The 24,429-nt window shown below is 50.5% G+C and overlaps 1 protein-coding gene across 2 annotated transcripts in view; it reads left to right on the top strand.

Annotated features, from left to right (window-relative positions):
• Positions 1-23,566, top strand: part of OLFM1 (olfactomedin 1) — a 34,230-nt gene extending 10,664 nt beyond the window's left edge. Inside the window, exons 1-6 of one of the 2 annotated variants that reach the window (XM_040607201.1) lie at positions 1,216-1,710; positions 3,686-3,835; positions 9,236-9,391; positions 11,884-12,103; positions 19,524-19,630; positions 22,858-23,566. In XM_040607201.1, the coding sequence (XP_040463135.1) occupies positions 1,561-1,710; positions 3,686-3,835; positions 9,236-9,391; positions 11,884-12,103; positions 19,524-19,630; positions 22,858-23,532 (1,458 nt within the window). In that variant the 5' untranslated portion in view covers positions 1,216-1,560 and the 3' untranslated portion in view covers positions 23,533-23,566. Of the gene's footprint in view, positions 1-1,215; positions 1,711-3,685; positions 3,836-9,235; positions 9,392-11,883; positions 12,104-19,523; positions 19,631-22,857 lie in introns of those variants that run through there. The other variant, XM_040607202.1, reaches the window with a different exon arrangement.
• Positions 23,567-24,429: the final 863 nt, after the last annotated feature.

Below are 24,429 nucleotides of genomic sequence, written 5' to 3'. Positions count from 1 at the left end.
TTCAGGCAGCACCTGACACTGTCCCATCTCTCCTGTCCATGCAGCCCTGCCCGCTGGGAATGAGGCAGGAGCAGGGCTGGGGCAGGAATGGGGCAGGGGCAGGGCTGGGGCAGGAATGGGGCAGGAATGGGGGGGCTGCCAGCTTGCAGGCAGGCAGAGTTGCCAGGGCATTTTGGTTGCACTCAGGCGTATGTGGTCCCTGGCGCTGATGGAGGGCTGTGGTTGCAGAGCATGGCGAGGGGGCCAGCGGGGTTGTGGGGGATGCTCTGACCACCCACAGCCCGGGAAGCCCACAGGTCCTGGGACCACCCGGTGTTCCACCACGGTCCCAACACCTCGTGGATTTGCGCGGGAGCGGTGCAGCCCCTGAGTGCCCCCCAGCAGGGAACGCTGCGCCCGGCTGCCCTGCCTGGCAGCAGCTCCCCTTTGTCCCCGGGAGAAGCTGCGCCCCCCCGCACGGCGCTGCCCCGCGGCCGTGCGCCCCCCGACCCGCACCGCGCCGCGCCCGCCGCCGCCGCCAGGGGGCGCCGCAGTGCCGCGCCGCAGCGGGGGAGCCGCCCCCGGCCCCGGTCCGCACCGCCCCCCCAGCACCGCGGCTTGGCCGCCTCCCCCGACTCCTTTCCCCACCCCACCAGATTTTCCCGTCTCCTCAAATCTTTTTCCCTGTCCCCAATTTTTTCCCCTCCCTTCCCAAATCTTTTCCACTCTCCCCAAATCTTTCTCTCCCTTCCCCAAGCCTTTCCGCCTCTCCTCAAATCTCTTCTCCCCCAATCTTTTCTCCTCTCCTTCCCTCCGCTCCCCCTTCCCCAAACCTCCCTACCCTCCAAAAAATTCCCTTTCCCTCCCCAAATCTCTCCCCAAGTCTTTCCCCTCTCCCCAAATCTTTTCTCCCCTCCTTCCCTCCGCTCCCCCTTCCCCAAACATCCTTTGGCCCAAATTTTATCCCCTCTCCCAAAATCTTTTCTCCCCTCCTTCTCTCCCCCTTTCCCAAATACCTCGCCGCCCCCGCCCCCCCCCAATTATCTTTCCCTCTCCCCAAGTCTTTTCTCTCTCCCCAAATCTTTTGCTTCCCTCCTCTCACCTTCTCCTAAACCTCTCCCCCGCCCCCCGATTTTTTCCCCTCCCCAAATCTCCTCCCCTCCGCTCCCCCATCCCCAAATCCCTTCTCCCCTCCCTCTCCCCCGCCCGCCCCCCCCGCAGTCGCTCCGGCTGGCTGGGCACCCCCCTCGCCCCTCCCTCCCCCCCGCCCCGGTCCCGTCCCGCCCCGGACCCGCCTCCTGCAGCCCCTCGCTCCGCTCCGGCTGGGGCGCGCCCGGCGGCGGCGGGCGCAGGGAGGCAGCGCCGCTCCGGCACCGGCCACACCGGCACCGGCCACACCGGCTACACCGGCACGGGCAGCACCATCGCCAGCGCCGGGCAGGGCCGCGGCGGGGCGGCGGCGGACGATGGGCCGGCGGCGAGCGGCGGCGGCGGCCGGGCGGCTGGCGCAGCCCGTCCCCAGCGGCATGGAGCCCGGCGCCGGTGCAGAATGAAGGGTGCCTGGCGCCCCCCCCCGCAGACATGTCTGTGCCTTTACTCAAGATTGGAGTCGTCCTCAGCACCATGGCCATGATCACCAACTGGATGTCGCAGACGCTGCCCTCCCTCGTGGGGCTCAACACCACCAAACTCACGGCGGCCACGGGCGGCACCTTGGATCGCAGCACGGGAGTAAGTGCGGGGCGGGGACGGGGGGACGGGCAGGGGACGGTGAAGCCACGGGGTGGGGTGGGGGGGCTGCCCGGAGCATCCCTGCCTCCCGGTGCCCCCTCGCCTGGGTGTCCCCCGGGCTGCCTAAATCCCTCCTTGCCCGGGTGTCGTCCCCGCCCCGTACCCCCGGGGCATCCCCGGCGGTCTGACTCCGTCGCTGCCGCCCCCCCCTCCCGGCGGCAGCCCCGGCGGGACCCCCCCGGCTGCAGAGAGCAGCTCCCCGGGGAGAGGCAGGGCTGCCGCCCCTCGGGGTGATACGGGGGCATCGCTTGCAAAGTGCCCCCCCGAGGCTGTGCAGGCACGGAGGGCAGTGTCACGGCGGTGCGGGGGGGGTGGGGGCTGGCAGGACTGGGGTCGCGATGCAGGGAGCATCCCTCCTCCAGCTCTCGAGTTTAGCCATCCCTAGCCCTGGGCTGGGGGCGCCCCGGGTGCCCCCCAACACCCGCCGTGCCATCAGCCAAAGGGTTGCAAAGTTTCCCTCCTCGCCTCTTGGTAGTGGCGGGGCGAAGCGGGCTGAGACGGCAGGTGCGAAGCCCGGTGGCTTCCCTGCCTTTAGTCAATAGTCGTTAACGCGATGGGAAATGCAGCGGAGAACTTGCGGTGTAATTTGGTCGCGCCGTATGGTTCCTGTCCCTGTTTTGCCGGAGGGCTGGGACAGTGCCTGGTCCTGCCACTTTGGAAATGGCTAAGGAAAAAAATCCTTCTGGCTGCCTTCCCTTCCCAGGATAAAATGGGCACCTTTCGCCTCCAGGCTGCATGCTTGTGCCTTCCAAACGAGCAAAGGTATTACAGTTCCGCTCTCTCCAGACGAGTATTTCGTGTAGTGGTTCCGCTGGTTGTGAATGAAGCTGGGATTTTTTTTCCCCCATCTTACCAGGGATGACGATACCCATTTATTATTTTGTTTCCCCTGATTGTTTTAGCTAGAGAATCAAATCGGCTGTCTGTCTGCCTTAGCTGGCTCTCTCGGTGCGTGTCTGTCAAGATGGGTATTCGCAAGGTGATTTGCAATGTATTGAAATAGCAGAAAGAGTATTTCCCTGGTGGGCAGCACATTGGTGGTACCTTCAAAGCGCTCAGAGCCCGAATTGTGATTAAATACTCTATTTTGCAAAGTGCTGCGAGATCAAAGGAAAATTGAGATCAGAGGGGTCTGGAGAGCACGGGGGGCACACGGAGGGTTGGGAATGTAGTGGTTGTGGCTGGGCTCCCTGTCTGCGCTGTGTCCTGGAAGCTCCGACAGTCGTACCCTCTGGACCGCATCCCTTCTTTGCTGGCGTGCTTCGTAGGAACGGTGCTGGGCTTTCCCTGCCTGGGACCCGCAGAACATCGGGAGGGGATGGCTGTCTGGTGAACCTCCGCATCCCCAGGAGAGTCTGGCAGAGGAGGGGGGAAATGTAACTCCCGAGGTCCGTTTACCCAGGAAGGCTGATTTTCCTGCTGCCGGATCCAGGAGAGCTCTGCAGGGGCACATTGATCACTGCTCAGCCCTCAGCCAGGACACCGTATCCTCACTGGTAGCTCGGGCACATCCTTCTCACGGTGTCAAGGAGAAGTCAAGTGCCTCATAACGACAGCCAGGCAGTGGGTTCCCCCCCCCCCCCCCCCCCCCCCCAGTACGCTCTGTGTCGTACAGCATGCTACAACCCTTGCAGCATCGTGGCTTTCCCTATGTTCATGCTTTCCCACTTGCGTTGCCTTCTTGCTTCGGATCTCGCTCTCCTTTTCAGACCCTTCTTTTATTTGTCCCCAATCCATATTTTTGCATTACAAGTGAATTTTGCCAGCTGGGGCCCTCAGAGGAGCCTCCCTCGGCTTCCAGCACAGCTCCGGTATCTGCCACATCCATCCTGCTGCCGCTCAGCTCCCTTCACCTCCCGTGCCCCTGCCAGGCCTCCCCCCATTTACTTAACCCGTCTTTCCCTGTGTTAATTAGGTGTTGCCTACCAACCCAGAGGAAAGCTGGCAGGTCTACAGCTCTGCCCAAGATAGCGAGGGACGTTGTATATGCACAGTGGTGGCACCTCAACAGACGATGTGCTCGCGTGATGCCAGGACAAAGCAGCTGAGACAACTATTAGAAAAGGTAACGGTTGACCGCTTCTGGGAAAGGTGGTTGGTTTGGCATGACATTGGGGGTAAAAACCCGAGCGAGCTGGGGTGCTCCTTGGTTTCCAGGGAAGATGGACCCAGCCCTCGCATGCCGTAGTTGTCCCCATGCGCGTGGTGGGAAATAATAAGCCGCAGTTGGGAACATAAATCTCTTAAGTGTTTCTGAAGCACAGAGGAAAAAGGACCCTGGCCTGAGGTTAGGTTAAAACTGCTGAGATAAAAGCAATGATATTGGACCGTATCACTTAAACTACTACTAATAAAAAAAGATGTAATTTACTGATTTTTTTCATTACATTAACACAAGCAGTTTCAAAGGATGAGCCTCAAAAAGATGAGAGAAGATAGAATTAAAAATCCAAAGCCCATGCATTCCTAGCCAAGCTGATATTAAAAAGGTCGAATAAAACAGTACAAGCTGTCGACATCAAATAGCACAGAAATGACAGTTAGTGGTTTTCTTTCTAATGTTGACATCCACTTGATTAGTTTTTAATAGTCTGCTGTCCAAGGAGATCAAAGAATCTCATTAGGGAAACATTCCTGATAACAAAAAAAATTTCCAGATAATAGATTTCACTGAAGAAATGCTGTTTCATGTGAAATGGTGCTCCTCTTTACAATACAAGTGGACTCCTGTGCTGGATATGTAATTATCCCTCATGCACTAATGCTCTGTTGGCGTGTTTTGAGCGTGATGAAATGATTTTTATCCTGCTGCTTTCGGGAAGTTGATGTATTAGTCACTCATAACAATATTAAACCTACACTTAACTGTTTTTCCTATGTGATAAGGACAATAAAGTGAGGCAGGAAACATTTAGCCCTAAAATGCTTTGTTGATATGTCAGAGGCATCTAAAAATAATCCCACTCAAGCTTTTATTTCTCTAAGCAATAACGGCAATCGGTCCAACAGCACATTTGTCTAAGAGGCAGCAGGCGTTATATTAGCAGCCGACATAGATCCGAGAGCCATCGTGTTCCCAGAACTGCTCATAGGCATTAAACCAGCACGATTTGACCCAGTGCCCTTTGCTAATGGACAGGCGAGTTGGGCGTACGAGGCCTGGGATAACATCGGTTGCTGTGCGGAGGGTATAAGTGCTCCGTGATTTTTCCCTTCAGCTCCCTGCCTGCCAATGGATAAAGTGAGGGAGGAGCAGTATTTCATGGCATGTGTTCTGGGGATATGTTACCTGCCTGCTAATCTGTCTGCATCTCACTCCTACGCTAACCTATATGAAAACCCCCAAATAAAGAATAGGCTCTTAGTGCCAGACATCTGAGCTTGATGAAGGCTGAAATGATAATCCCTATAGGAAAATGCAACCGCAGAGAAGAGCTTCCAGCTTCCCAGGAAGGATTTCAAACCTGAAAACTCCTTCCCTCATTTGACATTTTAACTCTAGCTTTGCGATGGGAAAACTCGCATCTCCTGATTTCTCTCTGCTAGCAGATGAAGAAGCGTAATGTGTCAAAAAGGTAATTGTGTTTGGATTTTCAAAGGAGGAGACCTGGCAGTCACTTATGGAAATCATAAGGTGTTGCTTTTACAGGCAAGAAATGAGCTGCATTTGTGTGTGTGTGTGTGTGTAACAAACCAATTATAGCATCTTCAGTGAAAATCTGCACACGGAGGCTTCGGCAGCTGAGTGTGCTTTGAGGTTCAAAGGTGCCGAGACCCCGTCTACACTCAACTCATGGGCACAGGCATATGCTGAGCAACTGCGAGTGAATCCTGGGCACCCTGTCAGTGTCCAGAGCAGGTGTTAAGTGAGGTGAGGTGAGCCAGGTCTGCTCGCCACCGCACAAACTGTTCAGCCCCTGTTTTGACACCGAGGTGGCTGAGCTCATCCCTGGCTGGAGTACACGGAGTCCTTCCAGCCTTATATGTGTCAGGTGCTGAGTCCAGTTCTTGGACTGCATCCAAACCAAGACATCACCTAAATCCTGTTCATAAGCAGATTATGTTTTAACTTCAAGCGGATTTTTATTTGGGTTTTTTGGCCCTGTTATCTGGGAGAACTTCCTCCTCTGATGGTTAAACCATTTTTGGTTCCCTGCCAATTCTTATTCTTTGCCAGCACTGATTTCCAGATTAAACAGTTCTTTTTGTTCCTTTGATATTTACTCCGACGTGTATCTAGGGAGGATAATGACACCTCTTCTCAGCCTTCCCTTGGCCTTCTGCAGACCTTGTAAGGTGAACTTTTCGTGTCCTGGTCCATCGGCTGAGTCCATCTCTCTGCTCATTCTTCCTGTAGACCATGAAAATCTCCTTCAAGATGCCTCATGCTATTGCTCCACCGGTTTGTCCAGCTACACAAAACTAAAAATTCATCCCAGTTCAAACCCGAAGATGGGCTTAGAACAGCCCTTTCTGAGCTGGCACAAAAGGCTGAACTGCAGGGAAGCTTGAGCAGGGCTAAACCATGGCTTTGACCATACACATCTCAGTAGGGTCATCAGGCCAGTATTGACTCTCCATTCTCCTGGTTTCATTCTGAAACAACTCGATGTCAAACAAGACGACAAGAACAGCACTGGAAGTTCCATTTGTATCAATTTTCTATTTCAAATGTTAAAATTAACTCTTTTCCCCAAGGCCATCGCGGGTCTCTCTCTCTCACATTAGCTTGATGGGAAATGAGGTTTCAGGTTGAGACTGCGTGCTCCACCAACGGAGGCAAAAAGCATTTTATCCGATGCTTGAAGATAGCAGTTAATGGATGAAGCTGAGGAAATTTGAGAGAAAGTATCCTTGGGTCTCTGTTCATTAAAGCACTTACGTACAAGCTTAAATTTAAGCAATGAACAGTCTCATTGAAATCTAATCCTGTGCCAAAGTACTTTGCAGGATCAAGGGCGTAATATGCTAATGAAGGAAAACAAGTAGATCTTCAGCTGATGAAGCACACGTTACTGTCAGAGATCAGGAATGATGGAGACTGACTTTCTACAAGTCTGCCCAGAATCTTGCCTGGTTGAAAACAATACGGGCAACAAGGCAAGAGTCTGGACTTGTAAAACGCATCCCCAAAATAGCACAGCAGCTAATTTTAGGTCTCTCAGTTTAGAGATGTGTGAGGAGGCTGATTTCCTCTGCAGTCAGGGGAGAGGCAGACTCCTCCAGAGGTGATTTAGCACAGAACCCTGAGTGAGATGCTCTGATTCATTTCCTAGCAGGGTCTGTCTCTCCCTCCCCACCATCCAAGAGGCAGTGTCAGGAGCCCCCCCATAGCCTTGCTCAGCCCCTGCAGGGTCAGGTACCAGTGTATCATTACAGAAATGCTGTTCTGATTACTTGCAGCTTGGCCTTTCATTGGGATTAGGCATTAGTGGAATAAATGAGATAATTTTGTATGATCCCTATGCAGTCATTCCTATTCCAACCCATGGAAGAATTCGGTTATGTAGATACAGCTCGACTCAAAGAAGGATAGACTGGATTACCAGAATAAAAATATTTGCAGACCAGTCATGCTTGTCTAAGGCTTCCCTTCTCCTGCCTCAGAGTAGAGAGAGATCTCCAAACTCCTCCACATCCAGCCCAGAAAAATCAGCACCCAGTTGTGTCCACTGGGGCAGGGAGCTGAACAGGAGCTACATGGGTTTGGACTCAGCTCAGTTTTGCTCTTCAAACCACGAGGGTTTTGTTCTGCTCTTCCTTGCTCCTCATGCCTCCCTCAGCAAGTCCTTGTGACAGTCAGGATGGGTGCTGGTTCATCTCTGGGTGATGCGTTGGGACTCAGAGACTGAGAATAGCTTGACGTTTGCTGAGGAAGACTTGTTAGACCCTTGGAGCAGTTGTACTGGTTGTACAAAATGTTTCCTCGCTGTTGGCCTTTGAAATACAGGTTGTCCATACATTTTTAATAATTCCCTGTACTAGTTTTCTTGTCATTGTGCATGAGCAATGGGCATTTTGATCGCTTCAGAGATGCAGACGCCAAAGTTGGCATTTGACCTATGCTGGTTTCAGCAAGTAGTCTCCAAGACCTGGCTGCGTGCGAATGTCCTGCCGTCCCCTTGCTCTGTCACTTGAGGTAAGTCGCAGCAGCCCAGTGTGATTTGTTGGAGGAAATCTTGCACTTGCACCATTCTTTCCCCATCCCAGCCTGTCTGCACTCGGCTTTGGTGAGGACAGAGACGGGAGCGGATGTGGCAGCCGGGGCTCCGGGAAGTGTCTCGGAGCAGATTCCGCAGGGACCGTACTGCCTCACATTTGGGTTTTGCTCAGACGCCCACAGATAAAGAGACTTGAATCAGGATGCCTTTAATGTGAGGGCCCTGACGCAGCAGCGTGCTCAGATGCCTGATTCATTTGAAGCACAAGCGTCATTGCTACCGATGCCGACAGTCGTATTCCTGGTATCGCGGCAGTGGCAGGAGCACCAGTCGTGGGCTGAGCCCCATAATGTACAAACCGTGGTGCAGACACAACCATCCCTGATGCAGAGACCTTAAATTACACCCGTTGCTTAATGCTAAATAGGTGCTTAGGTGCCTGCCTAAGTCAGAACTTCATTTACCCTCTCCTAGCCTGAAAAACTGAGCGAAGGGAATATCTTAATAAATCAGATGGCAGCCAGCCTTCAAAATCAGGTCAGCCTAGCTATCATTTCCCTCTCCTCCTTACACCTTCAGCTCTTTTTCTCACGATGAGCCTGGCCAACCTTCTTGCATCATTCCTTCGGCAGGGCCAGATGGGCGCTGCGCGGGGAGCTGCGGGGATGCGGCATCGGTCGGCTAGAAAAGATGCCGACGCAGCACAACCACCCGAGTGGGCAGGCACCAGTGGGGCCAACCGGAGTGGGAGCTCCCGCGGTACTTCCCAGCTTCAGGGTGCCCTCACCTGCAGCTGCATTTGTTGTGGCAGATGCTGTATAAACAGCAGGGCTGTTTGGATAATGAAGTTTTACTAGCTGGGAGTAAAGTTTGCACTTAAGCAATCAGCATCGCTTACGTACACAGAGAAATGGTAATGTGCACCTCGGCAGAAGCATTTCTCGTGGTAGGAGAAAGAGCCTCTCCTCACGTGATGATGGGTGCTGCTCCAGCCTCTCAAAGCGGCTGTCGCGAGTGATGCATTTTAGCCTTGAATACAGCCCTTGTTTGCATGTGTGATTAGTAAATTACTCTCCACAGCGCAGCAGAATAAATGCTTGTGGAACCAATTTGCTCTGGTTTAGAGCGTGGGGTCATAATACTATTGAGATGCTGCTGATTAACTAGTAAATAATGCATAGGCTGATTACCCTTTAGCTTTGGTGACTGTGCAGGGAAAGGTCAGTGTTTGGGGTTGGGATGCAAGTGGAGCTGCCGCGCTGCTGAGGAAGCACCTTCTTAATGAATCCCTTCTCCTCTGACAGGTGCAAAACATGTCCCAGTCGATAGAGGTGTTGGACAGGCGGACTCAAAGAGACCTACAGTACGTTGAGAAGATGGAAAACCAGATGAGGGGACTGGAATCAAAATTTAAGCAAGTGGAAGAAAGCCACAAGCAGCACCTGGCAAGGCAGTTTAAGGTATGTTTGTTTTCCAAACCGCTAACAAAGCTGTGGCCAGGGATTTAGTGGGGTGCGTGCGGGACTGTGGTCCTGGTCCCCATCAGCCATCGGTCTGGTCACACGTGGCGCTGGTGGCCGCCCACCCATGCAGCTCCCTCCTGTCCAAAGCACGGCCAGATCCAGGCTGTGGCATCGCATCCTCAGCCGCGATACATTTTTTTAATGGGTTAAAAGCATAAAACTCCGCATTCCCATACCAACAAACCACCTGGGTGCCATAAATAAGGCAGCGGAGGATTGCTCTATGAGAGCGGGGTCTGCAGGGAGACCGTGGGGCGGCTGAGGTCAGGGCACAGTGGGTTCCCCTCCATGGCCAGGCAGCCCTTCCCCGTGCCATGCCTGGGTCCCATTTCTTGGGAAAAGCCAGGAGCTGGGGCTCCACTTCCATTTCTGCAGCACATGGCAAACCACAACGCGTGTCAGCAAATTGCTTCCCTCCTTGGGGTGGTTGTAGCGATGGGGCAATCGATCAAACAAATCAACCCTCCCCCCAAAAAAAACACCCCAAAAGTGCAACAATTGCAGCTGCCCTTGGGCTGGCAAACGGCACATTGGAAGGATGCACGAATGTCCAATTTGGAAGTAATGATGTTGGCAGCAGAGCCAGCACATTCTGATGGATTATACGTGTTGTGTCCTGGTGTCGTACAAACGAGAAGTAAAGATATTAGCCTTTTAAATGAAGCTGTCATTGCGAGCAATGGTTGAACTTTCGAGAACTTGATTTAGAACAAATGAAATTGCCCAAAAAGAGGCTGTCAGCAATATTTGGAATCTTAAATTTTAGTAGTGCTTTAGATTAACAGATATAAAAAACAAACTGAGAAGACTTCTAGTGAAATTTTGGGGTTTCTGATCAGCCACCCAGCAGATTCCCATCCTCATTTTCAGGCAGCTACCCAGCTGGCTGGTGTTTTAAAGCTGAATTTTTAAAATCATATGTTAAATACTGAAATACCAAGATTACATCATAAAAAGCTTGGAAGATGGTTTTTAAAACTTTTCACCAACTCCTCCTCCTCCACTCCCCATCTCCAGTTACCACAGCACCCTATATTTAGCTCTGCAGTCTGGATGTGAGGAGCATCTTTCTGATTTAAGCATGAGTTTTGGTTTTGGTTTTGTGGCTTGTTTTTTTATTTTTTTGTCCCCTCCATTCTGATGAGTTCAATCCCCTCCATTCGGATGAGTTCAGTCCTCCCCATTGCCTGCCAGGGAGCTTGCACTGGGAAGTGCAGGTAGGGAAGAAAATAACTATATTCCCCACATGCAAATGGCAGGAGGGAGAGCCTCGTGACTTAAATAGGAGGGGATGGGAAGGGAAGAAATTAGGCTGAGGACCAATTTCTGATCCCGTTCACTCCCGAGCTGCTTCAGCAGACTGCCAGATGTCACAGCCCTGAGCGCTGTGAACTTGGCCACTGTGCAGCAGCTTAAGCAGCACCAGGTATACTGTGTATACTAACATGCTTCATTAACGGGTAGGTGCATGCATATTTATGTCTACTCATTAGCTGCTGGAGCAAAGCATCTTCAACAAAATGCTGCATACCGTGCCTTTAAACGAGGCCTTCATTTAACTTTTTTTTAAAAAAAAAGTCTTCATTTCTGCAAAATAAATTTGATAATGACTTTGATTTTTATGTTCTTTATAGCATGCCTAAAAACAGTAAGGAATTTTTTGTCTAATTTGCTGCCAAAGCACCATTTTAAATAACAGGCACAGCATTTTGTTTCTGCTAATGCCAGCATTAAAATGTGAGTGGTTTGGAGCTCTTGTGTTTTTGGGTTTTTTTTTCTCTTTAGTTCCGTAAGAGTATTTGTCTATGAACGGCTATCTATATAAGGCAGGTTAGTGAGCTAGATCCTCAACAGTATTTCATTTTCTTGCTTACAGGGCTAACTTAAAAGCAAGTTTTTTCAATGCTGCAGTGACTGAAGAAGCAGTTCACTCCCATGTAACCATGAAAAGAGGGCCACAGAGCATTTTGCACCATGCATTTATTTTTTTGATTATTTTCCAAATTAGCACCATATCTCACTAAGGAACCTTGAACCACACAACCAAGATCTTCCTTTGCATGCAATTGTAGATGCATTTCATGAATAGTTTGAAACCCTTGTCAATGCATATATATATTATTTCATTTTATTTTTTGGAAAGAAAAAAAAAACAACCTCTTTGTGTATGTGATCTGAAGCATGTAACCCTAAGATGTTGCATTCTAAAAATGACAAATAAAGGCCTTTCCCAAATATTTTGGTGTTCTGCAGCCTGTTTAATATGTTCTTTCCAATACATCATTTGGACCAAAATAATTAAAATAATTTTAATGATAATAATTGTGGGATATGAACATTGCACTCACATAGGAAGCAACCAGGTCAAGGCAGAGTGTTGCAGATTTTTGCACGCATAGCACTGAACCAAGCTTATTTTAACCTTGCAGGCAATAAAAGCGAAAATGGAGGAACTTAGGCCTTTGATACCAGTGTTGGAAGAGTACAAAGCCGATGCAAAATTGGTATTGCAGTTTAAAGAGGAGGTCCAGAATCTGACGTCAGTTCTAAACGAACTCCAGGAAGAGATTGGCGCCTATGACTACGAAGAGCTTCAGAACAGAGTGTCAAATCTTGAAGAAAGGCTTCGTGCATGCATGCAAAAATTAGGTAGGCTCAGAACGACATGGTGGCACTGGCTAAACACCATCGATGTTAAAGCACGCATCCCGTCTGGAGGCGGAGATGCTAGACTGGACATCTCCTTGTGCCTGGCCTGGCTGTAAGGGATGAGCTCGCACAGCCATGTTTGATCCTGTAAATATTTGTGCTATAAGTAACATTAATCTTGGGAGTAGTCCTGCTGAGGATTACTTGCACGAGCGATGTTGCTCATGGCGTAAGTGCTTCAGGATCGGGCCCTTGACTGGGCATGTGACATCTTGCAGCATTTGCATAAGTGGACGGTGAAATGCGGTAAATGCGTGGCCTATTGCAAATAACGCTTATGCAAAGCAGACACATGCACTCATTTTGCTTATGCATCGATGTCTGATCTTTTTTGCTACCTGGACCTGGCACATCAGCAAAGGTCTCTGCGCACCGCTTTAAGTAGCGCGTGTGTGTACGTGTGTGTGTGCAGGCTGTGACTCGGTTTCCCTTTTCCCTTTTGCATCTTGCAAATCCCTGTTGAGAAGAGCATGGTGTTGCTGGTGTGGGTCTGCTGTTTGGTCCGGACTGTGCCACTGCGCAGGATATAAATCCCCCGCCCCCATCTCTCCCGTTCCCTGAGGGAGCAGGGAGCCCCTTCCATCAGGCCAAGTAACCAGCAATGCTAAAACGTGAGAGATTCAGCTGCAATCTCATTGAGAGAGCATTAATTGACGGAAGCCTGTGGGTCTGTTGTGGGGAGACAGAGCTGTAGCTAAACCCAGTGTCTGGCCCCAGACAGGGGGTGGAGAAGGTGGGGGGAGAAGGGCGCTGCCTTCTGCAGCTGCAAGAAATCTCCCCACCGTTTGTTGGCCTAGCTCTGACTTGATTTAATTTCTACTTACATTATTGACTTTCTTGTTAAGCAATTTAGATAATCTAAACACATTAACTGCTCTGCAGTCTATTTTGGTAGCACATATGAAATTACACTCTCAGGTAACTTCATGGAAGATCAGATCTCTTCCAAACACTTTATATCCTTGCAAGGTAATGCTTTGTTTCTCTCTTGTCTCTGCTGGTGGGATTGCTTTTGCTTGTTTCTGGATGCCCTCACACTTCTGTCAGCAGCCATCTCCCCTGTATTTCCCCCTGCATTTCCATCCTGTCCTCTGATACCTTGTAAATCCCTTGGAAGCTAGCTTTTACCTGAAATCTCGGAGAGGAAAGCGAATTTCTGTGTGAGCCTGGATGCTCGGAGGTATTTGAACTGTGAGCGAGCAGCCTGCCATGCGCCGAGATAGCCCCTGGGAGCTGCCCAGCAGGCAGCTATAGCCCCCTGGCTAAGTGAGAGGGCAGAGCCTGAGTTCTCATTTGTTAAGGAGAGCTGATATGCCCAGGTCTGGTTTTGGGGGCAGAACAGGCAGAGGCGAGCCATTCTGTCGCTTTCTGCACCACATCTGTGGTCCTTTTCCTCTCCCCGTGATGGCGAGGATGGCCCCGTGGCAGGGAAGTCCTGACCATGTCCTCGCCCACTTGAATTTCACCTTGAAAGCTTAATGGGGACAGAAATCCTAGAAAGGTTTGGGTCAGAAGAGACCTTAAAGACCACCCAGTTCCACCCCCCTGCCATGGGCAGGGTCACCTGCCACTAGACCAGGTTGCTCCAAGCCCCGTCCAGCCTGGCTTTGAACGCTTCCCAGCTGCTCTGGGCAGAAAAAAGAATTTCTTCCTACTATCTAATCCAAATCTGCCCTCTTTTAGTTTAAAACCATTACCCCTTGTGGCAATGACTTGGCGCTTTCTGTGTTAGCAGTACCTAACACCTGGAGCTTTATCAGGTGGAGACCACACAGACATCTCGGGAACGACAGCCCCGCAGTAGGTGAGATGAAGGATGGAGGGCAGGCCCAGGAGTGTCTGGGTGACCAAGGTCACGGAGCAAACCCCCGGGCAGCCCCACACCACCAGCACAGGGCAGCTCTGCCCTGGAAACAGCTCTTCTCATTCCTCCTGCCGAAGGCAGAGCTGGGTGTGATGAGAGGGGATGGTGCCCAAGGAGGGATCCACTTGCATCCATAGCCTTCAGCCCATCTCCTGAAGATGAGGAGGAGCTGTGGGTGATCGGGAGAGGGAACAGCAGCAGGACCAGGGATTTGAGTCTGGGCTGTAGAAGTACTTTCCCAGGGACAGTTCTTTAAACAAAACCATCCTGGATCCCACAGCCCCTCTCCAGTCAGCCTCAGTGGAGCTGCCCAGCCCGGGCTGACCCTGCCAGAGCCAGGGAAGCTGTGATGATCCTCCCACAGACCCCAGGCAGGCTTTAAGTAGCTCCCAATCCATTCAGGGCTCCCAAAAAAATAGAATTTACTCTTGGACCACTAGCCCCTTCTGCTCTGGGCCGTGTCCTGGCTCATTACATCTCCTCACACTCAGGTCCTCCAGCTGGGACATCCCCCCAGGGCAGCAGCCCAGCTAAGGCTGGCTGAGGCAACGAGGATGGAGAAGTCTTGCAGGCAACTTTTTCTAGTAACTGGGGGGTGGGGGAAGGGGTGCGTTTATAGTCTTTTTGATGCTTTATTTGGGCTTTTTGGTTGTGCCCTTTCTTTTGCTCAATCTGTAACCATGGGGTCCAGGCAGCTTTTCTGCCTTGGGGCGTTGCAGCACCCCTGGGTGCTTGCGGAGAGCGATGCTGAGTCTCACAAGCGGTCACCCGTGAGGGTTTGTTGCTTACCCAGGAGCATAATTTATTTGGTAACTTAACAACAAACAGCACAGATTGAATTTCCAATGTTGTTTATCGCTGCAGAGTGTAAACTAGTAAAAATGGTAGTTAATTGAGTTAAATTCAGATAACAACCTTACAGACACTTTGCTGCCACACGCTGTGGCCCTGTTTGTTGAAGTTTGCTGTTTCCTGCAAATTACCTGCTCAGAAGGATTCACTGACATTTCAAGTAGCGTGGTTTAACTTAGATTTGCTCCTGCGTGGGCCAGGAGTGCTGCTCACCTGGTGCACGTTCACCTCCTAGAGCTCAGGGTACAGCTTGGAGTGCCCAGAACAGGTTCAGGGAGCTGCTGCAATAAGCACGGGGCAGGGGAGGGGATGTGCCGTGTTCCCATCTGGCTCACCTGTCCCCATCCTCTGGGAAGCACTGATGCTCTACAGTGCAGCAGCATTTTCCTTAGACAAGGTCCTAGTTTGCATTTTGGGTTTCCTAAGTATTATTGATGGATCAATAGTGAAAACACTTCCTGACCCTGGCAGGTGTGTGAAGGGAAAAAAAAATCAATACTGGCATGTTCAATCTGTTATTCTGTTTACACTCTTAAAGATCACTATTTATACAGGGATTTTAACGTTTCCATTAATGTTCCTAAGAGGAGCCTTGCAGGACTGGAGAGGTTGTGACTGCTTGATTCAAGGGGGAATTTAGCTCGGCTGTGCTCTGCAGGCTAACATTTGCCTGATAGCACAAACTTTCCCTGACTCTTGCAAAAAATCCCAGCCCACAATCCTGGTGCAGGGATGAGGACAGAGCCCTGCCAGCCTGTCCCAGACATTTTTGGGGGATGGGGGAGCTCCCAGCCAGGTGACAGAGGCAAGGGCAGGGCACAACCCAACTGCTGCAGCCCCATCCCTGCTGCAGAGGGCTGAAGCCGGGGTGGAGGGGGGGTCAGACCTCGGCTGCATGGGAAGCCCCAGCAGGGAAGGCGCTCAGCTGTAGGAGCAGCAGCCCAAGCAGAACTGTGGAGCCCAGAAGGAGACAGTGCTGGGGTCGGCACGGTGGCTGCATTGGCAGATAAATTGCTGCTGAGCTGCTAAACATTGCTTGTGGGCTGGATCTTCAGAGAAATATGGAGCGGAGGTGTTAAGTATCCTGGGAGGATGGTAGTGTTCATTTTAACAGGCTGGAGGAAGGCGGATTTTCTACTGCTGGAAAATTCCTGGTGCAGCTAGAGGAAGGGGCTGTGTGCGTGGAGGTGGTGGTCGTTGCTGAGCTGCAGGAGGGCAGGTCGGAGGCAGTCGGCTGGATCAGTCTGGAGGGTCACTCGGGAACAGGTTGGTTTGTGCTGTTTTGCAGGAACAGGGACATGCAGGACCCCATGGACCACAGGTCCTGGGACTGGAATAGTGCTGGGGAATCTGGAGTGAAAACAGATCCATTCTGCATGCCCGAAAGCTGCTGCTCACAGGCTTCCCCTGTGTCCTGAACTCATGGATGAGCACCAGGTCATGCATTCCTGTCGCACATTCATCCCTGAGTGACTGGAAACACCTGTAGCATCCCATGCTTTTGCCATCCCAACAGGACAGCAGGTTTGCTACAAAAGACTCAGCACCCATGGGTGCTGGGCTGCCCAGGGCAGGGCCGTGCCAGGCAGTCAAGCAGCAACTTCAGGGCAATCCCAGCCAGGGCTTAAAATCTCTCCTGTGGGAGTGTGATAGAGGAAGGACTTGGATGCTGGGCATCTCATCCCAGCTCTGCTCCCAACCCAGCACCCTGTCATCAGCCCCTCACCCCCAGAGGAGAGCACTGCTGAGACTGGCAGGTGCTGCTGCTGGGTGCTTCGGGGCTGTGCAGGCTGCTGCTTCGTGCCAGAGCATGGGAAGATGCAAGAATCCTGTCTTGTGAGCTACTGCTCCGATTCAAGCTGCGACATGTCCAAGGGAAGCAGTAGAAGACAGCATCTCCTCTGTCCCCAGTAAAGTAATTTTCCTGCTTTTCATGCTTGTTAGACCCATAGAAGGGGGTGGGGGTGAAGGCTGATGGTGTTCAGAGCATGGTGTGGATCTCATCAGGCACAGGTGGGTGAGTGGGGATCACAAAGGCTGGAGTTGCCCATCCCTGGGTGGTAAGCCCATGAGAGCTGCAGGGACCTGGCTAACTAGAGGCCTGGAAGGATTAATTTTAAACTTTTCCCCTAGTATCTGAGTGCCTATGATAGATTTACACCAAGAAAGAAAACTCTTCACCCTGTGTAAGAGCAACCCTCTTGCATTGCTGAAGAACTGTTGCAAATGTGCCTCCAGCTAAATGTGTATGAGATGTAGCCTCGCTACCTGCAAACACTGCTAGTTTACTCTTATCAGCTGCGGCTGCTTTTTCTTTTTTTTTCTTTTTTTTCTTCTTTTTTTTGTACCTTTTTTTTTTTTTTTTTAAATCAATGAGCTTTTATACAACCTTTCTCTCCAGGGAAATGGAAGGAAAGAGATAAAGTGACAGCAGTGTAGGGCTGCGATAATGGAAAGCAGCGTTGAGCAGATCTGTGATTAGAGGAAGGCTGGTCCTCTGCAAGGGGAATTTGCAAGACAGTAAGCATTTATTATTTTAACCCATTGAATCCCTTTGTCAATACTTTGCTCTGCTCCTGAGCTGAGAGGTTTTGAATGCATTAGACAGGAGGGAAAATTCCCATATATCATGTCTCGGTGAGGCCAGGAAAGCTCGCTGCTGTTTGGTGGAATCTCTCTTTATCTGCCTGGTGTCTGAAGGCTGTGGGAAGACTGATGGTCCCTTTGGCCATGTCATGTTGGTGCGTATCAAAAATATCTTCATCTGTTTTATGCCCTGGGCTAAGGTGACCCCTTCGCCTGTAGCTCAGAGCTGAGGTAGGTGGATGTGACTGTGATCAGGAGTATAAAGGGGCAGATGAGAACAGGCTAAGGAGAGAGGCAGCCAAGAGTGTACATACTGGAAACATTCAAGGTCAGGTTGGATGGGGCTTTGAGCAACCTGGTCGTGTTGTAGATGACCCAGCTCGTTGCAGGGAGGTTGGACTAGATGGCCTTTAACGGTTCCTTTCTAACCCAACCCATTCTGTGATTCTATGATTCTGCTTGGTAATTTTGAGCACAAGGACCTTGTCCTGAGCTGGCAGAGCTCTACCCATGTTTCAGCAGTACCTCCACAACTTCGCACCTGCAGCCCCAGCACTGGGTGCCCCGTGCTGAGCCACGGGGCCACCTGTACTGCACTGCAGCTGCAGCTCAGCCTGCGACCGCAGCACCCAGAGCAGCCGCTGCATCCCAGCACCACCACCTCCCCCTTCCCCAGCCTGCCCCGAGGCTTCCACAGCAAAAAGATGTCAGGGAAACGCCTTCTGAACTTTGGCGTGTGGCTGTCCCCCTGGTGCTGCAGACCTTAGCTTGTCTGGCTCAGGAGATGCTGCTGCAGGACCAGCTCTGCCCTGAATGCGGCCAGGTTTTAAATAAGTGCTCCTGTAGCAAGACACCAGTCCCCAGTTCCTGCGACAGCATCTTCCTCTCTTCACCTGGCGTTCCTTGGTGCACTTATGCTAAAATGCTGATGTTGCAGGAGACCAGAATGGCAGCTTTGCTGAAACTTGGGGATATCATTGGAAACAGGAGCTCAGCATATGGCTGCACCTTCGATGCTGAGGCTGTAGTGTGGCAGGCATCTACTCATGGGCATCCCTGGAGGGGTACGGGGTTCAGTGTCAGGGGACAGAGCCACAGAAGAGAAACAACCTGCCACAGGCAGCCAGCATGGCAAGCTGGAGGAGAGGTGCTGCTGCTTCAGCTGGTACTTAGGGCTTAAAAACACAGCCATGCACTTAGCTGGGCTTACAAATGTGCTGACGTGCCCACTGAATTCCATGGCACAATATCAGCGGTGTGGAGCACCTGAGAATGCTTCAAACCCTGGTTCGTAGCGCTGTGCTGGTGCATGTCCCTGTTATGGTGATGCTGAGTCAGGGCAGGATTCCTGGGCAGCTCCCGAGGGACCCCACCTCCCGCCTTCCATCCTGCTGCGTCTGGGTTCCTCTCCCAGAGCTGGCAAAGCCCAGGCTGGCAGAGGAGACAGGAGGAGGCTGGTGAATTCCTTAGTGGCTCCTAAGTGTGCAGACATGATAGGGAACAGAAAGAACGGCTGGTAGAAGCCGGTAAATGGTCTTTGCAGGGAAGATATTTATATTGCCTATAATTTCCTTTTTTTTTTTTTTTTTCTCCTTTGCATAACTTGTAACAAACGCATGTTTCCAGCAGGGCTGTAATAGACACGTCTGTCTTTTTATCTTGGCTGCACCCACTTGATTATAGCAGAAATGAGCAGAGTTATTCAACTAATTTCTCCACCTGGCTGCTCAACCCAGGCTAACTCTTCTCATTTTCTATTCTGCAACATTAGCAGCATGGCTGGTTCAGGAAAGCTTGTTTTCATGGGACAGTGTGATAACGACAATTGTCATCAAGAGGCATGAAACAAACAAAAGCATCCAACAGTTGTTCACGGCCTAATTACCTCTAATTAAATACAGAGCTGCCTGTCGGGGGGGGACGGGACGGGCGGGGTGTGGAGTGGCTGGGTCTGGTGCCCCTCACTGGGGCTTCAGGGCTGGCTGGCAAAGACCCACAGCCAGACGAGCCGTGGTGGTGATCTGACACGGTGCTCACCAGCCTTGCACTCTTTTTCAGCTTGTGGCAAGCTGACGGGAATAAGTGACCCAATCACAATTAAAACTTCGGGGTCCAGGTTCGGATCATGGATGACGGACCCTCTTGCTCCCGAGGGAGAGAACAAGGTAAGACTGTGACAGCTTCACCTCTGTGTTCCCACCTCTACTGATGCGGCTGAGGTCATTGAAAACTCATCACATCCAAGCAGTGAAGCCCAGGTTGCGCCCTGTGAAACCTGTGCAAGGTCCTAATTTATCCCACAGGGCTCTGCTGGCCTCTGCAGCTGGAGGGGGCTGAGGATCCCACGGGGAGGGAGGATGAGGAGGTGGCTGAGCAGCCCCATGCAGTGGTCTTTTCCCAGGGCAGGTGAAACTCACTGCATTGATGAGAGTGCATGGTCTCAGAAGTGTCACCATGAGGTCTGTGCCTGCCATGGGAGGGAAAAGCCAAATATTGGGTTTCTTATCTGGGTTTGGCAGCCAGGAGGGAGCTAGGGCCGAGCAGAGGGACCTGTAGTTCTGGTTGCTGCTGTTCATCTGCTGCCAGCGCCTCTGATAATGTCGTCTGGCTGCATTTGTCCTCCATCCTCCACCTTCATTGTTGTGAGGAATTAACTGACTGCAGCCAGAGGGAGATTTGTTTTGCTTTGTTTTGGTCTTTTTTTTTTTCCATTCAGACCATTCAATTTTGATCCCAGGGAGGTAGGAGGCCAATAACTGGCTGAAAATCAATCCAGGCTTCCCATGACTGATGGAATGGAAAATATCTCGAGTGTTTGCTGAGGATTTGCAGGCAGCAAAACAAAACAAAAACCACAGAGCTTGGCTGCATGGTAATTCCCTCCAGCGTGCAGCATCCTTCATCAAAGGATGAAGGCACCGGCAAGGGCTGTATCAGGGCAGCTATTTTGAGAGCTCTGCCCTGTGATCGACTTTCTGTAGCTAAGAGAGGATGAGGGATGCTCTGGACAAGCCACCCCTGGGGCGGTTCCATTTGCCTGTGGATGTGCAGCCATGAAGCAGCAGTGACTTGAGATGTCGGGCTCTTTCCCTCCAGCAGCCAACTGGTTGGCACTGGTTCCCTAATACAACACCTCCATATTTTACAGTTATCAAACAGAACTTCAGCTTTAGCCCCAATAAGATCCTGATTAGAAGTGGGATGGGAAGGCTCTACCCACGCCGCATCTTGTTTTGCTCAAGAAAGGGGACAGACTTGTCCCCTTCAGGGTTGTGTTTGCTGCATCCCTCGGCACTAGCGTGATTTATACATCTGTGAAGGGAGAGCCAGGCTTGTGGCAGCTGGAGCTGGTTGATCAAATGCTAAAAATCTTTCCATGTCTTCAGAGAGTTTTGTCTCAGACCGCTATTTTTTAATATTTTTTTACCCGTGCCTTTTCTTGCAGCGTGTTTTTGTTGTGAGAGTAGACAAGCTGTTTTCTCTGAACGGTAGCTCAAGCTTCAGGAGCGTGTGTGTGTATATAATGTACAAATCTGCTGGGAATTTTATTAGAAACACACAATTAGGTGAACGTCATTGGCTGCCTGGCTGAGTGGGAAACTGGGGCTGGGAAGAGATAGGCAGTTTATCATATCCATCTTATGTCACCAAGCCCCAGGAGGTATTTGGTGGCTCGTATGGTCATTTGTTTGTGTCATGAAATCATTGAACGCAACTGGGGAAAATTGCGAGTCCCAGAGGAGCAGCCCAGCGGCGCGGCAGCAGGTGGATGCTGAGCGCTGGGATTGATGTGTATTGGCAGGAGAAGGTTGCTCAAAGCCAGCCGGTGCGGTGGGATATTGCTCTCCATCAATCCCTGCTTCTCCAAAGCATGAAATGCTGTTGGGTCCTGCCGCCTTGCAGCCCCAGCGTGATGATGTGGAGTTCTGCTCTTCTGGGCTTCTTTTTGCCTCTCTAAAAACCGAGCACAATGCATTTGCGTGTGTGATTTTTTTTTTAATACCAAATAATGAAACGAGAACAGCAGGGAGACAATCAGTTTTCTGTTTTGTGGGGTTTTTTTTAATTTCCCAAGCTGGTTTAGTTGAACGCAGGCATTTCATTAAGTGAGGAATGTTCTCCAGCACCACATCTGACAGCAGAAGCTCTCCCAGGCTGCAGGCATCTCTCTGCTGTGGGCTCAGGGACTTGCATGGGTTTTCTCTGGTGCTTTTGCAGCCCTCCTCAAGCCCACGGCGGAGGTGTGAAGATCAGAGCCAGCTGCCATATGTTCATTCCCCACCTCTGCAGTGTTTCCAGGGAGGTAACGGTGGAGGGCTGAAGTTCCCTACAAAGTTTTTGCAGACCCCACTTGGCCTTTCAAACACAGCAGCCAAAAGCAGTTTACGTTCACACACAGTGTGTAAATGTTTGGCTGCTCCTCTAAGGGACCCCGGAGACAGCCACATTGCAGAGAAAACCCTAGCAGATTTTGCAAGGGGGTTGCAAAAGAGGTTTGTGCTACAGCATTACCCAAATCTGCATCCTTAAGGGCTTTCCTCTTGCTATTTAATTTACCTCTCCTCCTTCCTAAACAGTTTTTACAGAAAGCAGCTATCCTATTTTTAGGCAGCAACTGCATACAGAATGTCACTCACTGGCTGGATATTCCATCTTGATATTAACTGCACAGCTTGGTCATTTGCCTCCGAATTGGTTTCATATGACAAAAGCTTGGTTTTTTAAAGGAGTCTAGACATTGTCCCTAGGGAACCGGCACTTAAATGACGGTCTAAAAATCTCTCCTCCATCTACCAACAGCAAGATTTTGATGTCTTTGTCTCATAGATTTTAGTGGCCTTGGTTTAAGCTTTTGATGCAGAAGTGTGTGATTTTTAAACCAATATGGGCTTTGCCTGGATTTCCTTGACAATGAGCGATCACATCGGTCGCTTCCACGTGCCAAATTAATGGAGTTTTGCACAGCAGCTGGTATAATTTACTGAGTGCTACCACGATGGGGCTTACGGGAAGCAAAAGCGGCATCAACTTAATATGCCAGAGAAAAGATGTTAATTGCCCTCTGGAAGGATGATGCCAGTCATGCTGCACTCCCAGGGAACCACATCAGATCCCGTGTTTCTGGGGAGATACCATGTTACCTCCGGGGAAAGCTTTGCTGTTCAGCTGATTCCTTGGCTGACTTCGGGTTCCAAAAATTGAGTTTATTTGTGGGTGTGGGTGGCATGTGTTGGACACATCATTTCCCAGCGGGTCAGATTCCTTGCTCTGGATTTTATTCCCAGCTCTAGGTTGGGAATTAAAAAACACCTATTTCTAGGGTGATGTGCAAAGGGATCACAGCCAGATCTCTGCTGTTTTCTAACCCCTCGTGTTTCTGTTGCTCACCCAGGTCTGGTACATGGACAGCTACCACAACAATCGCTTCGTCCGTGAATATAAATCCATGGCAGATTTCATGAATACCGACAATTTTACCTCCCACCGTCTCCCTCACCCATGGTCGGGCACCGGTCAAGTGGTCTACAATGGCTCTATCTATTTCAATAAATACCAAAGCCACATAATTATCAGGTTTGACTTGAAAACAGAGACCATTCTCAAGACTCGCAGCCTGGATTATGCCGGCTACAACAACATGTACCACTACGCCTGGGGTGGCCACTCGGACATTGACCTCATGGTGGACGAGAACGGGCTGTGGGCTGTCTATGCCACCAACCAGAACGCGGGCAACATCGTCATCAGCAAGTTGGACCCCAACACCTTGCAGAGCCTCCAGACCTGGAACACCAGCTACCCGAAACGCAGTGCCGGGGAAGCCTTCATCATCTGCGGCACGCTCTATGTCACCAACGGCTACTCGGGAGGTACCAAGGTGCACTACGCCTACCAGACCAATGCCTCCACCTACGAGTACATCGACATCCCCTTCCAAAACAAGTACTCGCACATTTCCATGTTGGACTACAACCCCAAGGATCGGGCCCTCTATGCCTGGAACAACGGGCACCAAATACTTTACAATGTCACCCTCTTCCATGTCATCAGGTCTGACGAGTTGTAGTCCATCCTTGTTTAGAAACTGATTTAGGGGGGGGGGGGGAAAAAAAGGAAAAAAGGGAGAAACAAATTTAAAAAAAAACAGCCAACAAACTAATATCAAGGAAACACACTTTAAATAAGTAAATATATTAACAGCTGCCAAAATTAAGACCAACATCATGGAGGACTATTCAGCATAAACCTGACAGATCAGCATTACCTCTACATTTCTAGAAGTCTGGCCCTGTGTTATAGACTCACGAATAACCATGTGCTTGCAGCTGGAACTGCACTTCAAGAACCACTTAAGTTTGGGGTTTTGTTTTGTTTCTGTTCCGATAGCAAACCTATAGTACATACTAAAGAAGTAAGGCAATGACTGTTGAAAGTTTATCCTTGGGAGACTCGCTCTCTTCTGTGTGTGGGTTGCATGGACATTTTTCCGACATCACGGTCAGCTGTGATGGATGTGTGATTTGTATTTCTAAGCAGAAAAAGCTGACCCGTGAGGAGCTCTCGCTGTCTGAACAAGACCTATCACAGGTTAGTTTTCCTCGCCTTCCATTGCAGCTACTGTCTCTCAACTGTGTTCTTGTCACTTAGATTAACTGTGCTGAGACCCGAAGTAGCTCATGGATCTGTGTCTTAGTAACTATTAAACACGATGGTTTAAGTATGTATTATGAACAAGTTGTTGTACCCATATTGTTTGAACTTATGTATTCAGCAAATATATTGTATAATGTATGTCTGTTATTTACCAGAGGTGGCAAAACTTTGTATGTCCAGTTTATGCAATGAATGTTGTAAATGCAATGATGTAGTTTGGATTAATAAATGATGGCTTTGTTTCTAAAAAGAAAAAAAAAAGATCAGTGTTCACCCTTATACACAGGTAACCAATTTCATGTTGATAATT

The sequence above is a fragment of the Falco naumanni genome, chromosome 9 (genome assembly GCF_017639655.2).
Source record: "Falco naumanni isolate bFalNau1 chromosome 9, bFalNau1.pat, whole genome shotgun sequence".
Classification (NCBI taxonomy): domain Eukaryota; kingdom Metazoa; phylum Chordata; class Aves; order Falconiformes; family Falconidae; genus Falco; species Falco naumanni.
This window is presented reverse-complemented; position numbering and strand designations above follow the sequence as displayed.